Source organism: Wolffia australiana, chromosome 3 (genome assembly GCF_029677425.1).
Source record: "Wolffia australiana isolate 7733 chromosome 3, ASM2967742v1".
NCBI lineage: Eukaryota > Viridiplantae > Streptophyta > Magnoliopsida > Alismatales > Araceae > Wolffia > Wolffia australiana.
This window is the reverse complement of record NC_135837.1, coordinates 7,794,527-7,813,131: the sequence shown is the minus strand read 5'-3', so window position 1 is coordinate 7,813,131 and position 18,605 is coordinate 7,794,527. Positions and strand designations below refer to the sequence as shown.

Here is an 18,605-nt window from a genome sequence, read left to right as displayed (position 1 = left end):
ATAAGAGAGAGAGAGAGACTCGTCTTACGAGAAATACGTGGCAGTAGATATTCAATTAGATAAATTCCTTTTGCTTGACAAATTTACCTTCGAAAACATTTAAAATATAGAAAATAATATAATGCGCGTTACAAATCCATTTAGGGGTGGACGGATTACAGGTGACGGTTATGGACGGGACTGAACGGCCATCCCTTTATCTGCCCGCATTTCGTCATCCCGTTCTGTCCAACCCCAAACTGTCCCATCTAAGAACGGGACTTCATTATTGCAGTTATAGTGCAGGGACGCAGACTGGACGGTTCTTTCATCCCAAGGCGTAGAAATCGTCCCATCTACGAGGTTGGAACAAAACCAGGACTGAAATTTGTTCCCAGACGAACAGACAGGATGGTTTTCATATCGTCAGACGAAAAAACAGTCCCCTCTGGAGGTCGCGAAGGATGGACGGTGAGGGATGGACGAAAATCCGTCGGATTTGCTTCCGATGGTTGAGATATTGCAACTTGGCATCGCGATAATAATTTCTTAACATTTTGCATCAAAGTCCCTGCTTTCTTTCCTGCGCCCAAACGCTGCCCAAACGTAGTTGTACATACGTCCCTCCACTTTCTCTCTCCTCCATATTTCCCTAAAAAAACTTAGCAAAATCCATATTAATTCAATCAGACCTAGGAATTATTTTTATTGGATATTTCGTCCGGAACGAGGGACAAAAACGTATTTCTCTGAATGGACAAAACTGGCTAAGTCGTAAAGCGGACTGGACTATTTTTTCGTCCCTGCACTGATTCCGGATGTCGAACGGGACGATCTTAGTCCCATCCTGTCCCTCGTCCACGTCCCGGACGATCAAGAACTATATTTGCAGTTGACGAAGAATTAATTCTAAAAAACGGTAAATAAAAAAAAATGAGTAGAAAAGCGCCGAGAGAGTACACGTGTCGTGCGCTGAGGGGTTGCTTACGTGGCATCAAGGTCACGGGTATAAATACCAGTCCCGCCTGTTGTTTTAAAGTTCGTGGCTCAGGAAAGGCGCCAGATCGAGCTGAAGAGAGGGAGATGGGGAGGGAGATGGCAATGGAGTCCAATTCTTGTTTCAGAGGCTGCTGCACCAGTGAAAGAATTCCTTTGCATCTTCCTCCGCAATCGTTCTCGTTGCTAGCGCCAATCGCAAAAGGTATTTTTCAAATCTATTTTCGCCGCGATCTGTAATCGCTCGATCGATTTTCGCCGGAAATTACTTGCAAAAGGTAGTTTCGTTTTCTTTTATCGCCAGGATTTTTTATTTTTGTTGCTCAATCGACTTCCGCCGGGTATTTGCAAAGGTATTCAGATTAATGTTTATCCCTGGGATGTGTAATTTGTTGCTCAGTCGATTTCCACCGGGAATTATTTGCAAAGGTATTCTCGTTAATGTCTATCACCGGGATATGTAATTTTTTGCTCATTCGATTTTCGCCGGGAACTATTTGCCCAGGTGTTCTCGTTAATGTTTATCGCCGGGATGTGTAAATTGTTGGTCAATCGATTTCCGCTGGGCATTATTTGCAAAAAGTGTTCTCGTTAATGTTTATCGCCGGGATTTGTAATTTGTCGCTCAATCGATTTTTGCCAGGAATTATTCGCAAAAGTTGTTGTCGTTTACTTTTATCGGCGAGATTTGTAATTTCTGAATCCGTGTCTTCCTGATTTCTTTCGCTTCAAGGATCTGAGAGCACAGTTTTTGAGGCTCTGCTCAACGGGAGGCGTGTGGCAGCGAAGAAACCGGTTTTGTCCACTGCAGATGACATCGACAAGTATCATCGCCAGCTGCAGTTGCTCTGGTGCTTAGTGAATTTTGTTTTCTCAATATATAGAAATTCAGCTGTTTTAATTCATCTTATTCTTTTCAGTAAGCTGGATCATCCTGGTTTGGTGAAATTGATTGCTGCACACGCGAGACCACCAAGTTACCTACTTTTCTTTGAGTTCTACGAGTCTCCGAACCTTGCTGAGAAGTTGCATATAGAGGAGTGGAGCCCGACAACACACGAAGCTCTCGTTATTACAACAGAAATTGGTATTGTTACAATCCTATGATGAACATGAAGATGTCGTGAGAAAAAAAATATCTGAAATTATTTACTGTCAATTAATGTATGTTCGTATTCTTCTTTGTTTCCTAACTTGGAAGATTTTGGACTCTTCTGTTCGTAGCTAGAGCTCTGAAGTACCTTCACAATCAGGGAATTGTGCACAGGGACATCAAACCAGCAAATATTTTGGTAATCATCGATTTGTGAGAAAATTTTGCGTGATTGGCGTGTTTCTGAGGCTACTATTTTGCAGCTGGATGCAGATCTACATCCACGTGTTGCTGATTTTGGTCTTGCGGCATATCAGAGGGATCTCAAATGTATGTCTGCTGAGAATTGGAGATCGTCAGGAAAACCAACCGGGGGTTTTCACAAGAAGAACATGGTTGGCACACTTATTTACATGGCACCAGAAATTCTGAAAAAGGATGTGCATACAGAAAAATCAGATGTCTACAGTTATGCAATAACAATCAAGTAAGCCTTCCCATTAGTTATATATTAGAGGTTAATAATTCCCTTATCAAAAGCAAGATTAATATCTGATGCGGAAATACATCATTATGAGGCTCTTTTTGGGCTCCAATGTCTACGCTCCCTAATTGTCTCTTCGTTTTTAGATAATTGCTTTAATCACGTGTAAGGCCCAAAATTTTAATCACTGAAGTTTTTTTACCTTTACCGCAAGGTGGCCTTTTGAATCACAGATTGAATAGATGGTGAGTCAGTTCCTGGAATGGAAATAGCAGAAGATATTATAATATATTAATCATTTTTTTGAAAAATGCATTTTATTCTTGCATTCAAAATGTGAGCATTATGTTATGGGTGACATTGACTGATTCAACTCGTTTAAAACTGTATTTTGTCTCTATGAACCCACCCTCCTGTCATAAAAAGGATTTCATCCTGTTGAGGATTCAGACACTTATTTTTTTTAATATCGGTACCTGAAGTTGATTCTTCCTCTTTAGTTTTTTTTTTGAAAGTATCCAAAACTATGTCACTGCAGTGCCCTTTTGTCATTACGATCATAATTCCTCGTGAGATGAAATTTGATCAAAGGCAGCATGGGGCCGAACGGCCTTCTTCATTATCGACCCATAACAAGGGCCAAACCCAATCCAGCCCTCTAAGGGTTTTGACTCATGGTGCACCTTGAGTCAAAAGAGACTGGGAAGATTGATTGAAAAAGCAGGAAAAAAACTCTCGTGAGTCTTCTGCCTCCTCTTCCCTGTCTTCCTCTTCTCCTTCTTCTCTACCAGCTCGACCCTAACACTCTGTTCCCTCCCTCTTCCCCCTACAATCACCCTCAATAGTATCGATCGAGTGGACATAGGTGCTCACTGCCGCTCAGGCGGGAGACGGCAGCTTCCTCTTCCCTATCTTCTATTCCTCTCATCACTGTTTAACACCTAGACAGCTGTTGGACATTGGTTGATTGTGGAATTCGAATGTTTTCATTGCTGAGCGAGATGAGGAGTTGTATCACAAATTAAGAATGAGAAACCTTCTATTTGCGAGAAAACTGTAAATGTTAAATTTTAGCATATTATGTTTTTGGTGTCTCAAAAAGTTGTAAATAACTGGGAAGAAAATAAATATAATTTTTCATTGGAGATAGCCATCTCCATTACTTTCATGGTATCATTTTGCATGAGAAGTCATTTCTTGTACTTGAAATTGCAGCGAGCTTCTAACTGGAGTTGTTCCCTTCACAGACTTGCGCACAGAGGCACAGGTATACAACAATGAAATTATTTGCTGTCCTGCTTTGAAAAGGATAACTTCATAAGTACCATATTATTACACAGTCATGTAAAGTTTAATCATCTTTGAAGCTAGAAATGTTTTGCTTGTGCCACATAATACAGGAAATAGTTTAAAGTACTTTCTGGGGCAACTTTTCTACTGAAAAGTCCTAACATTGTATTCTCCTGCAGAACAACCAGGAGCCCTCTACCCACAAACCATACTCTTTGGTTCCCCCTCTTGACTACCTCCCCCTTCCTCTTAACCACTTACGCCCTCATGTGTGTTCCCTTTGCTTTATGTAGGGCATCCATAATCTCGTACCAATCCATCCCTCTTTTGCTCTCACCTTGATCTTCAGCAGCAACTCAGGGAACTGCCTGGTGCAGACGGTGATGCATTCCCGTGAGTTCTCTGCTTCCAGCCCCACTACTTTGATTAGCACTTCTGCTTCCGCTTGGGATTTCCTGATGGTAATGCACTGTAAATTGGGGTCCTGTGGGTCTTGCATACCCTGGCGCCCTCTGCCAAATGAGTAGTCCCTTACGTAGAACGTCCATAGTCTCATATCAGTTCCATAGAATATGTTCGGTTGATGTCTATACACAGGATCATTTATAGAAAGAAGTGCACCACTTAAAATATAATACTTGAGTAAAAAAATGTTTATGCTCTATGTAATGCCTCATCTTAAATATAGTCTTGACAACACAATAAAATTCCATGCAGGCTCACACCGTTCTTGAAGTGAATTACACTGAACAACAGCTCACAGCCGCAATATCCCATGGCTTACGGCCTCTATGTGCATCGTCAGAATCTGGTGTCCCAACATCATTATTTCAACTCATTGAGAAATGCTGGGCACCCAATCCTTTGGATCGGCCGCATTTTGTTGATATAGTTGAGGAGCTTAACTCGATTGTCATTCATGATGAAAAAACAAGGGAATCTGTAAAGGATGTCTCAACTTCCTCGGATGTGCTATTCCAAAATACAAATGGTCACTGCAAAAATTATATGGAAGAATTAAATTGGTATTCTCAAGGGGAACGTATGTCCAAGAAAATTCAGTTGGTCGACTCCCAATTTGACTTGTGGGCTGGTTTTGTGAAAGATGACCATGTTTATGAGCCAACTCTTTCTTGGGGTTCCTTTGCCACCTGTGGGAGAAGGGAGAGCATGGAAGACACTCATTTCATGCTACCAAAATTTTGTGAAAAAGATGATATTCATCTATTTGGGATTTTTGATGGCCATCGAGGTTTGCAAACAATTTTGTTTTCCACTGAAATCATTTGGATAATTTTTTTTATGAATGATAGTTAAATTTGAACTTGTTTCAGGCTCAGCAGCAGCTGAGTTTTCTTCTCAAGCATTGCCAGGATATTTACAGACTTTATGCTCCACGAGCTGGTGCAACTTTAACCTGAGTTACTCTTTTTTGGTATACTTCACTGTTTTTGTCTGACTTTAAATTTCTTTGATGCAGTCCATCAGAAGCATTGGTCAATGCTTTTGTTAAGACAGATTCAGAATTCAGAAAAGAGTTGATTCATCAACGTAATTTGAAGAGAGTCGCTCAGAAAGAGTGGCACCCAGGTTGTACTGCAATGATTGCTTTAATTGTCCAAAATAAGCTTTTCATTGCAAATGCTGGTGATTGTCGAGCAATATTATGTCATAGGGGTAACCCAATTCCTCTCAGTAAGGTGAATACGTTGTTTCTAATAGATATACTCATTTATTACTCCATTATTGTTCACTTTTCTGTTTCAATGTACTTTTACAGGATCACGTTGCTAGCTGTCCTGAAGAAAGAGACAGAGTTGTCAAGCAAGGCATGGAAGTCAACTGGAAAGTAGACACCTGGAGAATTGGCCCTGCTGCTCTACAGGTTATTTTATTTTAGAGTTTAAATCCAGATTCCATGTAGAGATGATCAAAATGTTCTTATTTTTTGTGCTTTTCATGGTCAAACATTGTTACTCACCTCTGATTTTTTCTGACTTATGCGTCCCCCAGTACTTTATTTTCTGAGATTAATCTTTAGAAGCCCCAATTTTTTGTTGGTTTATCAAATCATTCCTTGTGATGCATATTCCCCATTAAACAATTCTGATAGACAAAGACGATCATTTAGTCATTGCAGCATATGATTTCATTATTTTATGTGTTTCTTCTTACCTGATCTAATTTAGTATGGAAAAAATGATTAACCAATTTTATTTAATTGAAGAATGGTAACAATGGTAATTATTTAATTTCTGTGGTGTTCCATTATTGATTCCACTTCAGTTAGTTTAACGATACTTTGAACAATGCCTTGACAATTTAATATTAAGGAAAATATTATTTTTGGTTTGGTGAGCCAGTTTTCCTTCTTTTAGTAATAGCTGTCGAGATGGACCCATGTGAAATGAATGGAAACTTTGTTTTTACTAAATGTGGAATCTTCTCTTCTATGAGGTTCAGATCATGATTCTGCCTGTTACCTGGCCTATTTTTTCTTGGGTGGAGAAGAAGGTGGAGCGTTGGGTAATTTCTGTAAAAAAATGGCATGTGTCTTGTTGCACTTTGTGCAACCCAACCATTAGGTGATGCGAGCAATCAAGGATTGACTGCACTGCATCAAGATGCAGTCATCTGCCTCATAGTGTAATGTACCACTGTCTTTCCTAGAGCTAGCCAGATGTGATAGCGACAGCAACACTTCCCAAAGACATTAAAAAATCCAGACTGAGCTTGCATGCCCTGCCATTTTCTGCCTCACAGTCACTACCAACCCTAGCCAATTTCTCCAATGTGCTTTGTAGAGCATCCCACTGTCTCCGGTGATGAGTTTGGTAAACCAAATTCATACAGATACAGCAGTCTTCTCGGCAGAAAAGATTGCTGTATTTGTATGAAATTTCCATGATGACTCCACCTGATAGGCATGTGCCACTGACCACTGATGACATCCTTCCTATGACTTGTCAAGGTTACTGACAGTGCAGTGAATATAATGCAGTGGAGCAGAAAATTGCATTTTTCATTGATTTAGGCTTACTTGTATACTAGTTCAATGATAGTCAAATGACTCGTGTCCGGTTAATGGGTAGAAAGAAATCAATGGGAAATATCGCGACAGCCATATCTCCTCAATCACCTTCCTCTTGTGATGTACATGATTGGGCTCTGTGCAGGTGTAGTTAACAGAAAAAAGAGGTGAAACAATCTGTCATTTGTGACCAATGCTGCATATCAGAGATTAAACGAGCAACGGGGAGAAGGCTAGAGCTATAAATAAAGAAGGATGTGGCCAGGATGAGGAAGGGATTTTCAGCTAAGAAGTTACATTTCTTTTTATTCATGGGTTGATCACTGATAGGTTCAACTCCAACCCTATCTGTTCCGGAAATCCAACAACGATATATGCCAAAAAATAGTACTCTGTGTTCCGAGAATTGTAACTGCAACGACGTACACTATCAATTCCAATGTAGACAATCGAGACGACTCCTCCGTGGAGTTCCTTCTCGAGTTGGGGCGTCTCCTCCAAATCTGGAAGAACTCCTCCCTCCAGGGCGGCGTCGGCTTGATCCTCCGCTCTGGCCTTCCCCAATATGGTAATCGGCAGCTGCTTCAAGAAAATGTTCATCCCCATTCCTGTCTGTCGACCCCTTTATTTATAGGGTGGCTTCACAGAGGCTTAAGGTCACATCGCCCGGTCAACGGCGCATTTACCGGGCACTCTCTTCTTCTTTCTTTGATATTTCCGAGAGTAGAACTTATCAATCACCATACTGGGTCATCTTCCCTCTTCTTTTTCAAAAAAAGACTCAGAATATAAGTAGAGGAAAGTTAAGAGACTCTGTTACTTTGGTAATGATTTGTTTGGCCCTGGACCCTACTGGAAGAAAATTTAAATTTCATTCTGATTAGGGAAGGTGACGAACAGGCTGTCCCAGCAGATGTCGTGTAAGATGTCTTAATGAAGACATACAACAAACCTACGACTGGAACGACATTATATCTAGCTTGTGTAAATCTGCGGTATCTCACTCAATCTGTCGGCCAGTATACATGGATAACCAGTGGTGGTATTTATCAATGTTGGAGCAACAAAAGATTTGATTAATCTAGCTATATTGGCCACTTTAAACATTCTCATTCTAGAAGAAAAAGATTCAGGTTTATTTGGATGATGACTATCTTTACGTCATCTCATGTCTAGAGCCTGGAAATCATACGAGACTTGCTGCCACTCACCAGCAATTTGAGACTGATTTATTCAAATTACAATTTGTGCACTTTAAACATTCTTTGGCAAGATCGTTTATATTTCCTGCACACTGATGTGGAATTCAGGCCACATGTCTCAACAGCCTCATGAAATAGTGAGAAGTGAGCAGCAGTTCAGGAAGCTACATGCCATCTGCAACCCGAACATGACCATGGTAATTTCTCTAGAACTGACTCAAATTGTTGATTTTTTAAAGAAATTTGAGAATTATTTATCCACCAGTTTTTGAACCACATGTGAGGTTACCAACTAAGAGAGTGATATGAAGGAAAAGTATCAATGTTCGCTTTTCAATATATCTTCCCAAATTGTTGTTCGATTCCGAAAATACAACCCTTGATCCTCTCTGATCAGATCCTTGCGGATCGGGGCACTCCTTCTCCTCGGCGATGCTCCTCCTTGATCGTACGAGATCCTTGGCAATGCCTCTAGCAATCTCCTGTCTTCAGATTGACTCCACGCTCCCGGGCGGCCCGACGAATCGTGCTCCTCCCTCCGATCAGCTGTCGAGAATCCCTCCAGCTGCCTCGGCCTTACCGACGTAACCGTCGAGTTAACTTTCAAGAAAAGAACTAACTTCTCATACCTGGACCTCCATCTTATTTATAGGGGAGCTCCCTCTGGATCTTTATTTAGTCCCCCTCGTGGTCAACGCTGCTAGTCAACAAGATGCCGACCTGCTCTATGCTTGTTTCTCCTCTTGTATTTCATTGCATAGAACCTATCAGAGAGACATCTACCATCACATGCAACTATTACCAGGGTCTCAGCCAGTAAAAATGAATCCATATTAGTATTCACATTTAAACAAGAATTATAGAAAAGAACTGACACAAGAATTGCTGAATTCTAATGTAATCCGGCCGCCTTCGAGCGTGTTCTCCATTCCAGCTCCATTGATTAAAAAGAAGGATGGGGGATGAAGAATATGTATTGATCATCGGGCCTTGAACAGGAAGAACTCAATATTGAAACCTTATTTGAGGTATTTCGTATGTTTTTACTGTATATTATTTTAGAGAACAACAAAAAGCCTGATGAGTTGATACTGGATAAATTAAAGGATAACCCCAGTATCACCTATCAACCCTATGATAGTGGCAGGAGCATTGTACGATGGTCTCCAGTGGCAATTTCATCTTCTTTTCTCCATTGTTTCAGCAAGACCAACTCGGTCAACCTCCATTGCATTGCAAGCCAAAATTAAGCCTCATCACTGTTGATTAAATGGACATACTTCAATGTCCTCTGACAGGGCATCCTCCAGAAGCTTGTAGTGTTCAAGGCAGCAATTTTTTGGGAACTCTTTGATGACCTGGCCCAGATGATGGTGTCTCCATAATGCTTGGATATCTTGGAGTTTGAAAGGACATCAAGGCAGGAGCATGTCGAATAATATGCAGCAGTTCAGACCTGCTGGGATACTAAGCGGTATTGTAAACCTCAAGTGCGGCTGCGTACTCCTCTCGATAGATGCTCCTCTCTTGGCAGGCCTCCTGTCTACCACCAAGTTACATTGGCTAGATTCGCCACCCCAAAGACGCAGAGTACTGGGACTCTCCTTGGCTTCCTTTGCAATGAGAGTTGAACCCCAGGAATAAATGCCCATGCAAGTCACAAACCCTCCGCTTCCAAAGACTGTCACTCTTGAAGCCACTGACATTACCTTTGTGGAGGGGGATGCTAGAAGTAATGGTTGAAACCTTTCCATAATTTGCTCATGGACATATGGCCTCAGCAGCCCTAAGTCTTTGCTGAAATCCCAGTATGGTGAAGTTCAGGGAGGGCTTGTTGAATTATATGGAGCACACAACTTAGTCAAGCTTTACTTGAAGGCGAGGTACCACCAGATCTTGATGCACCCAAACTACGTCTGCAAGACAGCTGCAAATGCCTGAGGGGCCATGAGCGTAAATATATTGATGGCAATCATTATGGAGGTGGCAAAGGGGGCTTTTGACTATTGTACAAGCACTTTATCATCTTCAATGACCAGTACGACCACATGAGACCTGGCTGCCATTTTAGAACCGGTTCCCCACACATGTTTTTTTTACTTTGAGAACCACTACAAATGCGGGCAGTAAACTCCTGTGGCTAATTCGGCCCTGCATGTCAGCCCATTCGGCCTATAGGTACCTTCCACCCCACACCACTAGCAACAGGATAAAATTAACTTTGTGAAGAGAAATCATGTGGGAACTTCACAGTGGGAACAGCCGACAATACCCTTTGGAATAGCCTCTTATAATCCCTACATGAGGCTGGTCACGTCTGTCATTACCTTCCTCTCATTTTTAGATTTTCTAATTATTAAAAAAATTATCAAAAAGTAAAGAAACTCTAAAGAAAATATTACTCACTTAGTAATTCCAATCTGCCAGAGATCCTCCTTTAGCTGACCTGTTACCTTTCGGTCAGGCACTCCTATCTATCGAGATCACGTGTCTCCAAAATCCCAAGCACCCTCTGTGAGAGTTTTTCCAAATACAGCTCCTTGTCTGCCTTGTTCTTTCTCTCCAGAATCAGTTTGTCAAAAAATAACTGCTTTTCCCTGGCTTGCCCTGTATTTATTCGTTTTTAAACCTCTGGGATCCATTGCTACGGGTTGGTTCATACCCATTATTAGTAAGCCATAAGGCTCTCTACCAATGATGACTTCTGCTGCCATGCTAACTCATAAGAGTCCTAGGTGTAAGCTTGTATTGGGGAAGGGAATAGAAAATGAGGAGGAGAGGTTCCCAGGGTAGAAAGGAGAACAGGAATGATCTGAGGAAAGGTCATACAGATCAGGCAGGGATCAACTGGGGATGAGCCACCGAAGACGCTCTGAGGTAGAGACGATCATGGGGGAGGGGGATTGTAGAGGAAGAGAGAGACCGTAGACATGGAGAGGAGAGACAATAGACCTTCATTCTTCTCGATGCCTTCCTAAAGGGAGGGCATCCTTATTGATGCGATCCGTCACCGCATCTACGAACGTCGGCCCGGGCCCACGTTGGGGGCCCATTAGCGGAGTCTATTTCAACTCATCGCCAAGGAGAGAAAGGGAGCTTTTGGTCTTGACTACCACCTCTGCTCGAGGACGGGCCCAGACCGAGTCCAGGCGTCGTCAACCCCGTCTGCTCGAAGGCGTCGTCAATCCCGCCTATCCCATTCTCCTCCTATCGTTCTATCTTTTTCTACCTTCTCACACATTGTGTGTTGCAAGACGTTGTTAAGCTATAACAAGTAATTTGGAGTATTTGTGGCTTAACAAATTGGTATAAGAGCCGTTCCCTGGGGACGATGGAGGCCCGCATCCAGCGCTTCGAAGAAAGGTTCGATTGACTGCTCCTTGCGCTCGAGCAGCGACCAGACCACCGTACACCAAGGCAGGAGCTGGAGTTGTCCCAATTGGGCCCTCCATTATCGATCCAGGTGCAGGAGCACGCGGCCCCCCAGCCGCGCGAGCCGCCACCTGCACCGCCGCTGCCTTCGTCAGGTCCGCCACCGTCGCCGACTGAAGGGGAAACTGTTGGCGCCGCCAGGGTCGACGCCGACGTCTTCTCGGCTAACCCTACGGGACTTGGCGCAGGGAACACAGATCGGTCAAACGGACTGGTTCATGACCGGTGGGCCGACTTGTCCCTCCCTCGCCGCGAGCGGGCCCGCCTAACGCAAATAGGCCCATTTGCAGGAGAGGGAAGACAAGCGGGCTCAGTTATGCTCGGCCCGGCCCGTCATTCAAGCGCAGGAGGCCCGCGGGCGGACGACGGAGAGCCCTCCGCCCAGGACTTCAAAGGTGGTCCGAGAGGCCTCTGGGTCGACGACTTCCGTCGACCTGTCACGGCCGGGGTGGGCGGCTCCAAGGACGTACAAGGTCTTCCACCACCGGATGTTGGGTGGGAACACCGCCGGTTCGCCGACGAAGAGTTGCATGGAATTCCCTGGCGACCTCATTCACCGAGAACCCACCTAACTTTACAAGTTGAGCGGCTCGGGACTGGAGGGCGACGACTCGAGACTGCCCATAGACCGTTTCCGCTGTGGGCACTCAAGGGAGCCATCTCCAGCACGGGAACCGCGGCCGGGGCCTCGCTTGCCGCCGGTGATGCCCCGTCACGACCGCGGTGCCTTCGTGGGAGACTGTGATTTGGACCATGACGAAGAAGAAGAGTACAATCGTCGAGGTCCAGTACGACGAGGTCACCGCCCGGGTAATCGGCAATACCGGTCGATCCACCACCACCGGACCGCAGATATACCGTCTTTCATGGGAGGGGATCCAGAACGCTGGTTGCACCACGTGGAGCACTACTTCCGGGCATATTCCGCTCGAGATGGAGAGAGACTTTGGATTGTTTCGTCATACATGGAAGGCAAGGCGTCGGCATGGTTCTGTTTCAAAGACAACCGAGCTGGATTTGTCAGCTAGGACGATTTCAAATGGCAACTGTCGTATCGCTTCGGCTTTCAACCCCGGGAGGCCTACCATCAACTGTTCAAGCTACATCAAACGGGCAGGGTGGACGAAGTGGTCTCCACCTTCGTGGATCTGATTGGGTACTTGCCCGAGATCTCCGAAGAAACTGCCATGCACGCCTTATACTCTGCTTTGAAACCGTCCCTACAAGCGGAAATTGATCGGCGCGAGCCTCGCTCTACCGAAGCACACTAATTGATTGTGCGTTCAAAGCGGAGAAGCTACTCCACCAAGTGGAGATGACAACCTCAAGACGGAACAGCAGAACTCAACGAACAACGGGGGACAACTCGCGGAGCTTCACAGCACCAAACCCCTTAGGGGGAGTGCCCGGAGGAAATCCTCCAGTGTGAGTACCCTGCCAGATTCGGCTAACAGCTGAAGAGATTGCCACTCGAAAGGCGCAAGGCCTGTGCTTCCAATGCAATGGTAAGTTTACGCCAGGCCATGTTTGTCGGAAGGCACTGAACGTCTCAATCGTGATGCATACGGCAGAGTCGACGGGAATACAGTCGGATGAAGAAGAGGAGGTCGAGGACGAGCCGAGCACGATGACAGATAGCCTGAGGGAGCTCAGAAAACTCACTATTCAAACGGTCACTAACATGTCGGCGCCACATTCTCTCCAGCTCAAGGGTCGTATTCACGACCAAGAAGTCACCATCCTCATCGACTCGGGGGCATCTGAAAATTTTATCGACGACGGGCTGGCTCACAGGTTGGGGCTGAAGCGACAAAGTACGACCCCATACTGTGTGCGCTATGGAGACAGCAGGCGATCTCATGGGACCGAGCTATGCTCTGACGTGCAACTCCACATTCAAGCATATTCCACAATCGTCTCCTTTCACCCGGTCCAAGACTTATGCCTCGATGTCATTCTGGGGTTCACGTGGCTCCGCACCCTAGATTGGACTTCCACACAATGGGACCTGCTTCTACTATGATTTCAGGCCGATGGAGTATGGCACACGTTGAAGGGAGATCCGAGCGAGACGCAGCTTGAAGCAGCTGCGAACTCAACAAACAGCAAGCGGGCGTCGACAGTAGGTATGGGCTTATACAAACTTGCCATAACCTTGTCAGTGATCTCGCAGGCGACAGAGGCGACGACAGACAGAGAGCCCTACAGAATGCAATTTCCGACTGTCTGCCATGCGCCAACGACCCTACCGCCCCACCAAGCCTGCGATCATCAAATCACGCTGCGTCCAGGAGTGGGACCGATCCACTGCTGGCCATACCGTTATTCCCATCTACAGAAGAATGAGCTAGAACGGCTTGTGGACGAGCAGTTGATGGGGGGCATCATCAGACCGTCGCGCAGTCCCTTCTCCAGTCCTGCTCTCCTCGTGAAGAAAAAGACAGGGGGATGGCGCTTTTGCGTGGATTACAGGGCCCTCAATGGCATCACAGTACCGGATCGCTTTCCCATTCCAGTGGTGGATGAGCTACTGGAAGAACTCCGCGGCACGACAATCTTCTCCAAGCTCGACCTCAAGTCGGGCTATCATCAGATCCGCATGAAGCCAAAAGACATCATTTTTCCATCCAGTACAAGACAGGGAGTTCGAATCAAGTGGCCGACGCATTATCTCGCCAATTGACAACCACAGACGTAACTGTACACGCGGTATCTCTCTCTCCATGGGAGGACATCGGAAGTCTGCGCCAAGAGGTGGATAGAGATCCATATCTACAGGCAGTTATTCAGAAGTTACAAAAGGACCCCAACAGCCAAGGCAAGTACAAATTGTCACACGGAGTGTTAATTCATGGCGGACGTCTAGTGTTACCAGCCGGATCGCCGAAAATTGGGCTTATCATGAAGGAACTTCACGACGGGGTCATCGGTGGCCATTGGGGATTCCTCAAGACGTACAAGCGCGTGGCATCACAATTCTACTGGCGAGGTATGAAATGCGTCATCAAGTCCTACATCAACAGCTGCTCCCAGTGCCAGCGGTTCAAGACGTCGTCGCTCTCCCCGGCGGGGCTCTTGCAACCACTACCGATTCCTCAGCAAATATGGGAAGACATTTCCATGGACTTCGTGGAGGGTCTTCCCAAGTCCAGCGGAGTGGACTGCATATTCGTGGTGGTCGACCGCCTTAGCAAGTATGCGCACTTCATCAGCTTGGGTCACCCCTTCTCCGCCAAGGACGTGGCTTCTAAGTTCACCACAGAGATCATCAAGCTCCACGGCACGCCACGCACCATTATTTCGGACGGCAGCAAGCATATTTTTGAGCCATTTCTGGACCGAGTTACACAAGCTACAAGGGACCAAATTGCAGCACAGCTCGGCTTATCACCTGGAAACTGATGGACAAACCGAGGTAGTTAACCGCTCTTTAGAAGCTTATTTGCATTGTTTTGCAGGCGATCAACCCAAAAAGTGGAGGTCGTGGTTGCACTGGGCAGAGTTGAGCTACAATACATCCTGCCATGCAGCCATCAAGATGTCGCCCTTCAAAGAAGTGTACGGGCGCGAGCCCCCGACGCTTTTATGGCATGGCAGCCCCGCGACACCCCTGGACGACCTAGATCATCTTCTCCAAGAACGGGATCAAATCCTGACATTACTCTGCCAACATTTATTGCGCGCACAAGCCAATATGAAGCGTGCGGCCGACAGTCATCGTCGGGACGTGGAATTCTACGTTGGGGAATCGGTTTTTCTCAGGCTGAATCCCTACCGCATGAGATCCCTTGCCCGTGTTCCGAATGAGAAATTGGCCCCTAAGTACTTCGGACCGTATCAAATCACCCAACGCATTGGAGCAGTGGCATACTGTGTTGACTTGCCGGCCGAGGCTCACACCTATCCCGTATTTCATGTATCACAGCTCAAGAGGGCGGTGGGAGCGACGGATCGGGTACAACCACTGCCGCGAAGCCTCACTTCAGAATGAGAATGGCAAGTCACCCCCTCGCATATTTCAGCATTTCAACCCTCCGCCCATGGACTACAAGTCCTCACGCATTGGGCAGGCCTACCCGACTTCGAAGCTACTTGGGAAGTCGCAGACCGCCTACGCCAACAGTTCCCAGATTTTCAGCTTGAGGACAAGCTGATTGCCCTGGGAGGGAGTCCTGATGCGATCCGTCACCGCATCTATGAATGTTGGGGGCCCATTGGCGGAGTCTGTTTCAACTCATCGGCAAGGAGAGAAAGGGAGCTTTTGGTCTTGATGACCACCCCTGCTCGAGGACGGGCCCAGACCGAGTCCAGGCGTCGTCAACCCCGTCTGCTCGAAGGCATCGTCAATCACCCCTAACCCCTTCTCCTCCTTCTATCGTTCTATCTTTTTCTACCTTCTCAGACATTGTGTGTTGCGAGAAGTTAAGCTATAACAAGTAATTTGGAGTATTCGTGGCTTAACACTTATTTAAAGGAAATACATAGTGACCAAATGACTGAAATGCCCTTGTGGGCAAACATGACGAGACTACCCGTCTCCTGGGGCCTGCTCACCTCCTGGCCAACAATACATCGTGTTGACCTCATCTTTTATTCTTCCTTTGGTAGTCACAACTTATCAGACTTGTCCCGGCTTCCTCATCCTTTTTTGTTTCTAATGTCCATTTAATATGTTTTGATTGAATGCTCTTGGACTGGGTTATGGATATGCTTCCAAAATTATAAACCAACTTACTATTTTACCCAGTGTGGACATTTTACCCAGTCAGTAAATTAAGAATGTAATTCAGTTCATAGGTGATTTTTCTGGTGTTCTGATTTCTAGGATGATGGTTTCTTGTGAATAGGTGACAAGATCAATTGGTGATGATGATTTGAAGCCAGCTGTGACTGCAGAACCAGAGATAACTGAGACGTCCCTATCTGCAGATGATGAATATCTGGTGAGTATCTTCATCTAGTAAACATAAGATGCCATCAATTAAACATTTGTGTCCTTTCAAAAGTGTTGGATATGTTTGAAAATCATAAGCAAAGTATTCTAATCATCATAGGGAAAGAGGACTAGACAGAGATGGAAGAGACACAAGATAAAAGAGAGATGAAGAAGAGAGGTAGAACGAGATTAGATCAGGGCAGTGGGAGGAACCTCGCTGCCTTTGGATCCAGGTGGTGTATGAGGATAAAACCAAACTTAATGTATTGGATCCTCAACCTCCTACAGGAAGAAGAAACCCTAAATTTTTTTCTGATAAAGATCATAAGAGGGAAACAAAATACAATACTCCCAATTTTTTCCCGACATTTTTTTCTGTAGTATTTAATTTCTGTGTTGTCCAAAAGGTTCTTAATATGCTTGATTATCATCAGCAAAGTTTTTTTATCATTTTATGTTAAATCATAAAATGTGTTTCCAAATCTAGACTATAGAACTGCTTCTTTCTAAGTTGGGGATACTTCTTTCACTTCTAGAACGGGAAGTGTGTCTTTCTTAGAGACTGAAATTAAAGCTTATTTTTGTAGCATAATTGATCACTTTATTCATACGACTACATTAAATTAATCTCATCTAGAAAATGTGGAAGTTGAGAGCAGGAGGTTAACTCTAAATTCATCTCAAGCATTTAATTTGATTTATATAACTTGGCTGTTTCTTCAAAAAAAAATATAACTTGGCTATTACTTCACAAAAAAATATAACTTGGCTGTTAATATCATCTAGAAAATTAACAAGTAGAGATCAGGAACTCAACTCTAGGTCTCAATTGTACGAACTCTCCATGGGCATGCACTTATTTTACAGAAAATTTTGGAATATTTTCTCTACTCTGATCCAGTTTATATTTCTTAACCAAGAAATTCCCAAGAGATTATTGAGCAATAAAAAGTTCTTAATTTGGCTTTTCCAGGTGATGGCAAGCGATGGTCTCTGGGACATGATAAGCAACGAGGATGTGATTTCCATTATAAGGGACACAGTTAAGGAACCCAGCATGTGTGCCAAAAGATTGGCCACTGAGGCTGCGACACGTGGCAGCAAAGACAACATCACAGTCATCGTCGTCTTCCTGCATCCCGTATCAACTGCAGAGAGAGTATACTAGCTTTTACATACATGGTAAAACTGTGAAGCCCATTAAATTGTTTATATCAATTTTAGTCTGTGGATTTTATTTTTGTACAGATAATTTTTCAAATGCCAGGAGTGGATGTCACGATTTCGTAGTTTTGACAATTCCTGGTTAAATCTTCTAGAGAATGGATCGCATAAAACAGATACTTGAAGTCTATTTTTTAGATTTTTAATCATTTATGTAACTTTAATTCTGCATTTTTATGAATTGATTATTTCTAATTATGTGGGAGAGAATGTCATGATTGCTTAGTTTTGATTAACCAGGAATTCTAGATATGAAACATTGAAGCCTACTTTTGACCTTTTATTTTATCTGAAATATAAATTATGGTGATTCCAGAGCTGGGATCCTGTTAAGATCCGGGTTCAAGAACCTAGATCCAAGAAATTTCAAGAAGAAAAACCCATTCCCAATTATGCCAAAAGTAAAATCTTTGCGAGAATTTTCTTATCTGCAGATATTTCGTAGAGAATCTGGTAACAAAGATCAGTTGATAGAGAGAGAGAGAGGGAACCGAATCAGTTCCTCTCTCAAAGCAAGTAGAAACCCAGCAAGCTCGGCTGTGTTTGTTGGAACAGGAGAATCTCTAACCTCCCACCTGCAGGAAACTGTCACATCTCGAAAAGAATAGTAGAGTCTATCAGCCCAACCTCGTACCTTATTGATAGGAGATACTTCCCCAAAACCTTCATTTGAAACTGATGTAGGACGGCTAAACGAATGGATGCAGAACGACTGATGAGACGGAAGGACGACGACACGTGCTGGGTATTGGGATGGTTTAGGAATGGGAGGGATAAATTGGACCACAAATCCACACGATCGATTTTGAAAACTTAAATCCGATGAAATATTAGTGGTGCAGCCCCTTTCCTCGTCGAGGGCGGGAGTATTGTCTTTAACCAACGTGATGATGCCAAGCACCAAAATCAATATTATTGAATTCACGTTCGCAGGAAAA

At 44.5% G+C, this 18,605-nt stretch overlaps 1 protein-coding gene across 3 annotated transcripts; it reads left to right on the top strand.

The window, feature by feature from the left end:
- The first annotated feature begins 1,009 nt into the window (after positions 1–1,009).
- On the top strand, positions 1,010–17,742 carry LOC144700832 (protein kinase family protein / protein phosphatase 2C (PP2C) family protein). Of its 3 annotated transcripts, XR_013580879.1 has the most exons (13): positions 1,010–1,180; positions 1,709–1,826; positions 1,896–2,062; positions 2,200–2,267; positions 2,332–2,555; positions 3,768–3,819; positions 4,560–5,094; positions 5,177–5,246; positions 5,323–5,542; positions 5,623–5,727; positions 8,184–8,272; positions 16,355–16,450; positions 17,417–17,444. XR_013580879.1 is itself a non-coding variant. In XM_078572384.1 (12 exons), exons 1-12 carry the CDS (start codon positions 1,063–1,065, stop codon positions 17,609–17,611), a joined length of 1,968 nt encoding a protein of 655 aa, XP_078428510.1. In that variant the 5' UTR covers positions 1,011–1,062; the 3' UTR covers positions 17,612–17,742. The 3 variants fall into 3 exon arrangements, 1 of the variants encoding a protein (XP_078428510.1); XR_013580880.1 differs by lacking the exons at positions 16,355–16,450; positions 17,417–17,444 and adding an exon at positions 8,473–15,956; XM_078572384.1 differs by lacking the exon at positions 8,184–8,272 and having other exon boundaries at positions 1,011–1,180; positions 17,417–17,742.
- The last annotated feature ends 863 nt before the right edge of the window (positions 17,743–18,605 follow it).

Coding starts and splice junctions, on each gene's coding strand:
- LOC144700832 (XM_078572384.1), top strand. CDS start 1,063: ATGGGGAGGGAGATGGCAATGGAGTCCAATTCTTGTTTCAGAGGCTGC. Junction 2,556..3,767: donor AGTTATGCAATAACAATCAA/GTAAGCCTTCCC, acceptor TTGAAATTGCAG/CGAGCTTCTAACTGGAGTTG. Junction 5,543..5,622: donor ACCCAATTCCTCTCAGTAAG/GTGAATACGTTG, acceptor GTACTTTTACAG/GATCACGTTGCTAGCTGTCC.